At 39.8% G+C, this 11,452-nt stretch overlaps 1 protein-coding gene across 2 annotated transcripts in view; it reads left to right on the top strand.

Annotated features, from left to right (window-relative positions):
- LOC107580906 (transcription factor SOX-13-like) overlaps positions 1-9,113 on the top strand; it is a 10,477-nt gene extending 1,364 nt beyond the window's left edge. The window contains exons 3-13 of one of the 2 annotated variants that reach the window (XM_016266549.1): positions 198-284; positions 449-621; positions 746-814; positions 1,019-1,133; positions 2,154-2,230; positions 2,312-2,447; positions 3,093-3,214; positions 4,030-4,105; positions 5,063-5,230; positions 6,922-7,138; positions 8,170-9,113. In XM_016266549.1, the coding sequence (XP_016122035.1) occupies positions 198-284; positions 449-621; positions 746-814; positions 1,019-1,133; positions 2,154-2,230; positions 2,312-2,447; positions 3,093-3,214; positions 4,030-4,105; positions 5,063-5,230; positions 6,922-7,138; positions 8,170-8,416 (1,487 nt within the window). In that variant the 3' untranslated portion in view covers positions 8,417-9,113. The remainder of the gene's footprint in view (positions 1-197; positions 285-448; positions 622-745; positions 815-1,018; positions 1,134-2,153; positions 2,231-2,311; positions 2,448-3,092; positions 3,215-4,029; positions 4,106-5,062; positions 5,231-6,921; positions 7,139-8,169) is intronic. The other variant, XM_016266608.1, reaches the window with a different exon arrangement.
- Positions 9,114-11,452: the final 2,339 nt, after the last annotated feature.

Genomic DNA, 11,452 nt, shown 5'->3' on the forward strand with positions numbered 1-11,452 from the left:
CTATATATATATATATATATATATATATATATATATATATATATATATATATATATATATATATATATACACATACACACAGAGTATATTTATATAATTTAATTACATTTTATTAAATTACTTTTACTTACTTAATTTAATATAGCTTATTGTTATTTTTTTTTATCTCTCTGTTCCTCTTTCTTTTTTTTTTTTAGTGATGCCTACTATTGAAAAACTTCTGAATACAGACTGGAAAGAAAAGTTCCTTGGGAAGGGTCTTCATGGCAGTGTCAACCTAAAAGGTGAATTTATGTTTATATTGCACATACATGCACTTTGTCATGCAAATCACCAAATACGGCAACCATATAGTGTTGTTTCTATGTGTTCCATTGTGGATCATCTCACATTTGTGTTTCACTGACACCTTCTGCCTGACCACCAGCATGTGCGTATGTGTTTACAGGAACCCCAGAGAGTCTGGCAGAGAAGGAGCTTCAGTTGTTGTTGATGATAAACCAGCTCTCTGGTCTGCGAGAGCAGCTGCTAGGAGCTCATTCTGAGCAGAGGAACATGGCCGCTCTGCTGCTGGAGAAACAGCAGCAACAGATGGAACTGGCAAGGCAGCAGCAAGAACAGGTGTGGAGATGCTTTTAGTTGAAAAAGAAAAGGGAAACAATTCATTTGTTTTGAATTCATTTGAAATCCGCAACAGCAATATGTGAGTTAGTTTGGTTTCTAAATTCCGATTTTTTTTGTTTAGATTGCCAAACAGCAGCAGCAGTTGATACAGCAGCAACATAAAATCAACTTACTGCAGCAGCAAATTCAGGTGAGGATGAATGTCATGATTCATAATCTTGCAGTTTATTTCAATGTATGAACTGGGGACCATCTTAAGATCATAAAAGGAATAGTTCACCTAAAATGATTAAATCATCTTTTCTTTGGGTGAACTGTTCCTTTGAGACTATTTGGACAGTGTGGAAATACAATATAAGGTGACTTAAGGTGTTCTCTGTGACCTTTGACCCAGCAGGTAAACATGCCGTATGTTATGATCCCTGCCTTTCATCCCAATGCCCAACCGTTGCCAGTCACCTCTGAAGCCCAGATGGGTTTGCCTCTGCAGCCCATTCCCTGCAAACCAGGTGAGCTTCACCAAACCCTCGGTAATGTCCTCCACTCCCCTCCCTTCGCCCGATGGAGTGAATTGTTTGCACATCCTGATATAGGCATGAAAGATCTACCTATTGGCATATTGGGCAACCGTTAGCTTCAGATGGATCAAAGCATCTGTCAGAAAAAATATTATCCTTTGTCGGTTATTTAAAAAACGTGTTTGCTCTTGCGCTTTTCAGCATACGCTTATCAGAAAGTTGTTTGTATTTTTAGGTAATAAGTAGACTGGAGCAAAGCTGAACTGAAAGAGTTAATACTTGCTATTCTAGAAATGTATTAACTGCAAAATAACTTTTTCCTTCTCTTAATGCATGTTCGTCTGAAGGTCTGTTCTGTAATGTAAGTTATTGCATGAATTGATGTCTTTGGTCCACTTAGAAAGAGCTTCAGAAAGAAAGACTAATTGAAAGGACTGCCTGAGTGAATTTCTTGCATATGCACTGAAGAACAGCTCAGGGTTGGCCATTGATTTAGAGTGTATATTGGTCTGGTAAAATACAGAGCGGGTTCTTTGCATTGACGTCTGTAATGTGTGGCTCTGTGTCCTCACTCGGTTAAAAGACTCTTGTGAATGCACAACTTTGATGCCTGTATGCATGTACTCTATTCGCTTAGAAGATGAAGGGTAGAAGGAAAGAACAGGGAACAATAGAACAAGTGTATGAGCTAGTCAGCTAACAGCGTGCTTGACACAGTTGAGCCGCCTTTGTAATGAAACCTTGAGTAGAGGACCAAGGACGCCAGTGAATCTGAGCTCAAATACTTTTTTCAGCTAAATTAGAGATGTTCTCATGCGATAAACACTTTGAGAAGTTCTTACCTTGAAGTTAGACATGGAAATATTGACCTGAACCTAGCCTAAAACCTGATAGTTGGCCAAGTCCCATTGGGCTTGGGTTGGGTAGTAGATCTCTAGCATGTTCACTGACCATTTATGTTTGTAAATCCTTCAAGTTTCAGTCTTCTGAATTAACTTTCTTTGTTTTTAGTGGAGTATCCCATGACGTTGCTGCCCAATCCACACTCCACCCCAGTCAAAAGGTCCAGTGGTACAGTCTTTCGCCAGGTACCCTTCCTTACGTTGTTCTGCAGGTCATCTCACTTTGTTGTAACCATTAGTGAATCTCATAGTGACTTTGTTCTCCAGGATACCTGTCAACCTCTCAACCTCACGGCTAAACCCAAGACCCCAAGTCCACAGGCACTGGAAATGGCCCACTTGCAGACAGGGTACCGGCCCAGAGATCTGCCTCATAGCCCTTCTCGATCTGCCCTCAGCCTGAGTATGTGATACTACACCTCACTGACACATCCAGTCTCTAACATAATTTGCTTGGAAGGTCGAAGCTATGCTTTGTGTTTTGAGCTAATTTGACAAGTCGAAAGATTTTGTTACAACTGATCTTGCAACAACCGCAGAACTGTTTAGTAGATTTAGACCGAGACTGTAAATTTATTTATTACAGTTCCATAACAAGTTCCACAACTTTGTTGTGCTGTCAGGTGTGTCAGAAAATATCTCTACCTCTTTATGAGTCAGACACATCCACTGTGGTTTTCCTGCCATGGCATTGTTTGAGAGGGAAGTCCTTGAGGTTCACATTCAGAAAAAATGACCCTGTTAGAAAAGGACCCTTCTTAGGGTTCCCACTGCCAATACGCTTCTATCCCAAGTATTAACGGCAGTTGTCGGCAGTTCAGAAAACCTGCTCCCCCTTCGAACCAGCCCCTGAGAATGTGTCAGCACCAGACGTGACTGTTTGTCTTAAGCCTTTGGACTCAAGACTAGGGGGCTCATCCGGGACGGGATCATATACTTGAGATCGAGCCAAGTGCTTTATTTGTGCATCACAAGACGGAGTGGGATAAATGTATCTCTCTTGACCTTGTCTAAAGTTTCCTTTCTCTCTCACCCTTTCACTCTTCAGGCTTCTTGGGAGAGGGTGATGTTGTGACACAAGCCATTCATGATGCCCAGCAGCTGTTGCGTGGAGGACAAGGCCCGACAGGCCGAGAGAGGAACCGTGAGAGGGACAACAACACAAGGCTGGTGAGTCGATGTCTTAGCGCACACACAAACACGCTCTCAGATACTCCACACCCCAGTTCTCCAAGGTTCCTCACGGCACCTGGGGCCCGCTGTTTGTCACCATTGGTCATGCTTCAAGGCTGAAGCATCGGGGCAAGTGTCCATTAATGGCCCACACTTGAAGTGCCTCTCTTTCAGAACACCCACTGTGTTACAAGAGAAGAGGGGCGGTCAGGGTCAGCGATGGATATTGGTTTACAGAGGTTCATGATATCGGTTAAACAAGGGGTACATTCCCCTTTCAGCCAAGAACAGCTGTTATTAGAGTCCCACTGCAACTTGTGTGTTCACTTGTTTGTATATGTGGCAATTGCGGAACAGCCTCAAGTCTCCATAGACACCTGTTTCGACAACCACTTTGTTGCTCCTTTTGAGTTCAGTTTAACCGCAGGGAGATATGACAGTGATTTCGCCTTTGTTGTCAACAGGGTTTTGAAGCATTCCACTTAAACCTGTTTTTACAGCTTGACACTGTAGAACTGTTTTACGCACTCTTGAAAATGCAGGTAGACGTAGGCAACAAATCTGAGCCATTTGAAAGGGAGATGAATATAGCTCATTAATGTTTGAATTTCAGAATTATATTTGACAACCACAAATGTCCCTGGAGCTCTTTGTGTTGTTGCTTTGGTAATGTTGTCCAGCTTCTGTAGCAACGGTGCTAACATAAAATCAATTCCTGTTCCAGCTGGATGCAATGATCACTGATGATTTTTTTAAAATATGTTTTAACATAAGCTGTCTTTCCATCTGTCTGTCTGTTGATTTATTATAAGGAGGCGTCTCGAGACCGGATGGATAATGGACAGTCCCTGCGGATGAATGAGGACCACCTCAGCAGTGACTCTGAGGGTATGTATGGGTCAACTATTTTTTTTTCCACTTTTTCAGTTTAATTTTGGCAATACATTAATAAGCATATTCCCAGGATGTTGTGCTTTAGCTGTTCACACGGGAGAGTCTTTAAATTAGTTTTTGCACTGCTTCTTGCGGTGATGCTGTGCCAACTTAAAAATAGATTGCATTGTGTTCTATTCTTTTGCAAACCATTTCGGTCTTATGTAAACGCCCCCTATGAAACCTGGCCGATCATCTCATCCCAATCTAATTATATATGGTTACCAGTTTAGCTGACTAGTCGTTCAAATTGTTCATTTTGACATGTGATGTTTTATTAACAAATTTTGGGAGGAGCACGCGCAGATAATTAACACAGCCAGTCCATCATCAGTAATTACACCATCTATCCAACCAGCACAAGAGAAAACCCCTATAAATAACCAAAGCAGCCTTACCTTCATTATCTCTAGTCTTTCAGCATCCCTCCACCACCCCGACTCCTCACCTTCAGCCCGTTCCTACCCCAGCACGGGGAGGAGCGCTCTGGGTCCGGGCTAAAAGCCGAGCTCGGACCCCTCTCCCCGGACAGGGGGAGTACCCCAGGCTCGAGAGTAATTACCGAGCTCGGAGCCCTCTCGCCGGACAGCACGCCAAATACGCATAACCTTTACTTTGTTTATTATTTGTAAGTGTGAACTCGTGAAATGTAGTTTTGCATGTCACTAGTATGTGTGCAAATTCTTTAGCCAAGAAATTTCACTTGATTTCAAATTTTAGCTTTGTGTGCTTACGAATGCATATGAATTTATGACTGTTTCTAATACAATAAAAAAAAACCTCTTTGGCATGCAGCAAACACAGATGCCACCTGCCTATGTAATTGCATTTGGCTGCAGGGCGTGTAGTCAAACAAAAGGAAGTTGTGTGTGTCTAGACTGATTGTTTTGTTTTTAATCTTGTTCCCAACAGGGCAGATGGCAATCTCTGGTGTGGGAAACTTTGGTGAATCCCGGACTCCCTCCTCTGGCCACATCAAACGTCCCATGAACGCCTTCATGGTGTGGGCCAAAGACGAAAGACGACGTATCCTGCAGGCGTTCCCTGACATGCACAACTCCAGTATCAGCAAGATCCTCGGTAAGAGAGAATGGAGCCGCTGCTTTAAAAAACATTAGATTTTAGCGATGGTCTATTGATAGTTAAGATAGTTGGTAACACTTTTGATGAGGGAACACTATTCACTATCAACTAGTTGAATGCATATTACTAGCATAGTGGCTTTTTATTAGCACATATTAATGCATGACCATATTCTACATTCCTTAACCCTAAAGATAACTACTGCAACAACTACCTTACTTACTATCAATAAGCAGCAAATAATGAGTTTATTGAGGGAAAACCCTTATAGTGAATGTGTATTCCTTAATCTGAAGTGTTAGCAGTTTAGAGGTAATAATATTAAAAGATTGTTATATTTTAAAATTATTAACATTGCATGCACATAAATGATACAAGTCTGACACATAACTCTAATTTGCACATTTTAATTGTTGTACTTAGTCTTTCACTCTGCCCATAGATTTTTAAGATAAGCACATTATGTTAGCTTTGTCCATCAAAGTGTTTTTATAATTGTCTTCTTGTCAAAGAAAAATGTTGCTGTCAAATATTTTTCACCATACTTTCCATCAACGCATGCTCTTCTGACTAGTGTCTCTAATCCTTCCTCTTTGTGGATTCCGAAGCACCTGTTCTGACAACATTGTCCTCATTGTTGTATTATTATTTCATCTCCTCTACCCCTTTATCTTTCTCTTCAGATCAGTTGTTTATTGTTGGGATGGGCTGAGGGGTTATGGGAAAGTTGAGGTTGTTATGCTCACAGCTAATCCTACAGTCACAAGTGTAGGTGTTACTCTGTAAAACACATCTATATTTTCAAACATGCAACTTGCTATTGCCCCCTGGAATGGAGAGGAGGACACAAGGTCTTAGGGGGTTAAAAAAGGGGTCACACCAGGGCACGAACAGCCACCTGGCTCCTGGGGTGACAGGAAAACAACACCCAAAACTTCAACCCCCTCATCCCTTGCTGCACCTCTGCCTTCCTCAGTTCTTTCCTTTCACAAAACACTCACATTCCATTCCATTGTGCTGACACTGACACCCTCCTGATTCAGGCTTTCTTCTCCTCCTGAACATGGCCCGCAGCTCCTTTTAGTACACACCTACGTTTCTGTCAGTTTCCTACCTTTTTAGCCCGGAGCACACTTTAAGAGGAAGCGCCATTGCACGTATGAAGTCAGTAAATCAAATTCTTACAATGTCAAATATTTGCAACATGTAGAGAATTAGGTCAATGAATTCTTCGGGTCAGTGATTGTTTTTCTTCTTCTTTGTACTTTCACTCTAATTTATCTCTCACTTCCCGATCGATGTGGAATTTCAACTCTCACCGACTCTCAAAATCTAAAAACAAACAAAAAAAAAACCCCACTGAAAACCCTGCTCCAAATGCACTATGTGGTCAAAAGTATGTGGATACTTTCTTCTAATATACTGGTTTAGTAGCTTTAATCATTACTGACAGGTGCATATCATATACAGCCATGAAATTTAATTTTTTTACTGCAATAGCGCATATATTTATTTTCCAGTATCATCTAGTGAAAAACATTTCCGTGTGTGTATGAACAAGCTCCCATAAATGTTCAAGCACATGGGTGTGTTATTTAGGTGTCCACATACTTTTGCTGCCCACATGTTGTTTTCCTTTGGTTATATGATATTGTACCTTACTTATTGTAATTCTTGCCATCCTTTAGGTTCCCGGTGGAAGACCATGTCCAATCAGGAGAAGCAGCCGTACTATGAAGAGCAGGCCAGACTGAGTCGGCAGCATCTGGAACGTTACCCAGACTACAAATACAAACCCCGGCCGAAGCGGACCTGTATTGTGGAGGGTAGACGACTGCGGGTTGGAGAGTACAAGGCCATGATGAAGAGTCGACGACAGGAGCAACGAGTTACTTACCCTCCAAGGTGATGCCTGCTGACACACTCAACAGATCTGAATTTTTCAGAGGTGCCTTTTGTTGGAGAATGCAGTAGGGATGTTCATCTCCATAACTAAAGGTCGATGCGATGCGTGTCTCGATGCATAGCCAACGATACAATAGATTAAAGATACATTTGAAGCAGCGATGCAATGCGATTCACCCCTATTACGATGCAGTGCAATCTGATTTAACACAATGCGATTCAATGCAATACGATGGAAAAAATTTGATGCTATGATTGCATATAATTGATTGCTATCAATATGGTACAGATAGTTAGCTTTTATTTCTTTGGTTCAGACAGATAGCTATGTTAATCTATATTCTATATGACTGTCAGGACATGCTAGTTTAGAGAGGAGAAATCAATCTACATCAGCGGTCACACTAAGTGAAAATTTTCCGTCATTTACGGAATTTTTTTACAAACATATTTTGTTGTTTTTAGTGGCATCCACTGTCACTGCGGTGTGGTGTTGAACGTGAAAAGTGACGAACAGACTCTATTCATCTGTTCTCTTCATAAATAAAAACAAATGCATAAGCCTATATGCTCATCCTGTAGGTTCATGATTAAAAATGTAAATGTGAACAAAAATACAAGCAATTAAATGTGTTATTATAATTAAAATTAAAGTGACCGGTAATAATAGATTATGACAGAATTTTTACGACCCTGTTTATCAAAATAATGGACACTATTAAAGTCTAGCGCAAGCTCTGATCTACATATAACATTTTTGGTCACTTTCTAAATAATAAAAGTATAGTGCATCTACTAATAATTATATATAAATAAATCGTTTTTTACCGATGCAAATATGTTAGAAATGATGCATCGCAATACAAATGCCAACTTGCATCAATTTAAAAAGTGCGCATCGGATACATTGCCTCGTTAACTTTTATGCTAATGCACCGATGCAAATCGGTGAATCTTACCATTCCAAGAATGCAGTCATCTCATCAGTAATGTAAAATACCTGATGTTTGGTTTGACGTTTATTCCCACAGTCAGTTAGAGCAGCAGCTACCGTACCCCTCCAGTGAAGGACAGTACCCGACCACGCCGGTGTCAATGGCCCCATTGCCCTTGCACCCTGCCCTCCTGGAGCACTACCTTCCTCGGGGTCTGGAGCCCCCAAAAGGCCAAGGGAGCGAGATGCGGGAGGCCGTGAGGCCCAGACAGCCCTACAGCGAAGGGGAGGAGAGTGACGCAGGTGAACGCAGTGAGGGAGAGCTGGTTGTCCTCACTGACTGAGACAGAACAAGGAACAATCGGAGGACAGAGAGGGTGGAAAATGTGATGAATGAGATGGAGAAAATAATTGGGAGTTTTTGCAATCCCTACCTACAACATGATGGTGTCCAATAAATGGTATAGGTCAGTGTTTTCCAGTCCAGTTGTGAGGATGTCCTGGTTTCAAACCCGCCAGATCGGTCACATGGTTCTCTAGAGTTGGTTAGGAAGGCAGCAAACATGATAAACAAAGAACAGATCTTCATTTTTCAGATTTTTTCCCAGTTCTTTAGGCCAGACATCCAGGATAGGTCTTACATACTGACCACAGCTTGGAAAAAGCGAGACTTTTTCACTCTACCATATTCATTATGAGACCGCACATCTCGAGTCTTTTGAAGGCATTGTGAAGCTGGTGTTCAAAAATTGTTTTACAAATCATCAAATGTCACTGCATTTATTATGAAGTAAATGTCATCTGCGAAGTGCATAAGCAATTGCATGAGAACCAGCTTTTCTATAAGGGGTACAGATAAGTATATTCACTGTTGGCTTATCTGAAAAAGTTCCACATTTGACACCATGTCAAATGATTGGCAATAATAGCATGAAACGGTTCACACGAAATGAAAAGAGATTGAAAATGAAAAATTTTTGGATGAACTATTTCTTTAAATAGACAAAACGTGAAGAGCTATGAATCATTTTGCCATAGAAATAAAACAAAACTAAACCCTCTCTGTGTTATAATGCTTCTTGATGTCACCAGGGTTTTCCTGCAAAAGTTCCTGTTAAGACTGTGCCAAGGTACTTTCCAGAGCTCAAGGGCTGAGCAAAAAAAGAAAACAAGTGGACTTGGAAAAAGGAAGGAACATTCCTGAACTCCTTGTTCAGTTTATTATACTAGATAATGACGATTAGAGGCTGTTCTGCTACAGAGATTTAAGCAGCCTGCCCCTTTAAGACTCGCTAAGTGCAGCGAAGGTTGGTGGCGTCCTCTGCTGTTTGGATCTGGGTACTGCACATAAAATATTTCCCCGGGTCAAAATCATATTTTCGTTTCTTTTGATTTAGTGCAGAATAATCACTTGAAATGCACTTTCCCCATCTAATATATATTTTTCAGATCCTCATGATTCATAATAGAACTTTTTTTTCAGAGTAGAATTTTGCACTTGATGTACATATGCAAATCATTTCTACTATTCATTTTGTCAAAGGAGATGTGAATAATGCCCTTCCCTCAGATTACTCCCATTTTTTTTTAAATTTTGGTTTACTTTTCTATTTTAGTGTGTGTGTGTGTGTGTGTGTATATATATATATATATATAGCGTGATTTTGTGCTGAAGAAAATAACTGAGTTATCATTCCAGCAGTTCTTAAGACCGGGTCCATATTATTGGGCTGCTAGTCAATTTACAGTTGAGCTGAAATGTAAACATTTTGTTAAAAATTATAAGCATTTATATTTTAAAGAGGAGATTTTAGAAGATATCTGCCAGTGGACTGTTAGGATAAATCTATACATGTTAAAGGAAATGATGGCTGCGTTACAGTAGCGCCGCCTGCTGGTCTCCAGCAAACACACACTTGGGGCCCATGCCAACCTAACAATCCAATACACTCCCAGTTCAGTTAAATATACAAAACAAGTAGAAATACTAAAGATGTAAGTATAAATGAAACATAATCTGTACATTTCTTCAGTACATTCACAAAAGATGTACATTCAAATAAAGCGCACACTGTGAAGCAGACTTGTTTGGTATGTTTTCAATATAGCAAATGAAACAAAAATCCCAACACAGATGCTTCCTGTAAACATCCCTTTTAAGAGCAGAGGTTTAAAAAGGGATATTTACAAGGTCATTTCAAATAATAGAGATAATAACTAATATTATATACAGGGGTGGTGCTATGAAATGTCTAGGATGTTAAAATCTACTTTGTTCCACATTAAGAAGTTGATGGGATAATCTCAGTTATATACAAAATAAACTTTCCAGGAAACGGGAATGGTGTTTGTAAACATTTCCCCCTTCACATTAGAAATGGCCTTCATATCATAAAAGAAAACTGATAAGTAACTAATATTTTACAGAAGTAGTTTTCTTCTGGTGGACACATTCACATATGTACATCTACACACATATCTTGCAATTGCACTCCTGTTATATGAACATTGTTCAAATTTATAACATTCTTCATGCATGCAAGGAATATGCAACCTATATAGCAATTGCACTCCTGTTATATGAACATATTGTTCAAATTTATAACATTCTTCATGCATGCAAGGAATATGCAACCTATATAAATATTTTTCACTTTTTTTAGTCATCATGGAACACAAAGTGACAAAGATGTAAAAATACATCAGCTGGCCTTAAAAGTAGAATCTTGTGGAAGCCATCAAGAGCATAAAACTGTAATTACTGTAATTCTAATAACGGTTGCATTTTCATTACTGTAATGCACATAAAACTAATTAAATTACATAGCACATTTGTGCAATCGATTTACAGTATTTTTTATTTAATTTACACTGAGTTGAACTAAAAAAAGAATGTTTTTTTTACAGAAATTGGAATGTTTTTGCATTTTCTGTATGCAAAGTATTATTTCTTACTTTTACTTTAATTTGTATGGTGAAATTGGACCTGGAAATGTTTTCTCAAGATTCACCTTAAAACTGCAACTCAAATTTTAGATTTAAGCAGTAAAAAGTGAACACAACCAGAACACAGTACATTAGCACAGAGCTATCAGGCAGTTCCAACTCATTAGAGAAACACTGGCTACAAAATTATTCATGATTTTGTTGAAGGGCCTCTTGCTTTCAGTCGTCGCCTGCGTCTCAAAGCATTTCATTATTAACCTGCTCCTGACACAGAGCCAGAGACACCTCAGAGATTTGACCGTGACCCCACTGCTCAAACGCAACATCTAGCTTCAGTTTCAAGATGGTCTGAAAAGGACTGCTGTACTAATTGACCAGGGACTGATCTGGTCGGTCAATAAAAGGACACTTGGGTTCAACAAGCTGCCAGACAG

This window comes from Sinocyclocheilus grahami, unplaced genomic scaffold (assembly GCF_001515645.1).
Source record: "Sinocyclocheilus grahami isolate Dianchi unplaced genomic scaffold, SAMN03320097.WGS_v1.1 scaffold3.1, whole genome shotgun sequence".
NCBI classification, from domain to species: Eukaryota; Metazoa; Chordata; class Actinopteri; order Cypriniformes; family Cyprinidae; genus Sinocyclocheilus; species Sinocyclocheilus grahami.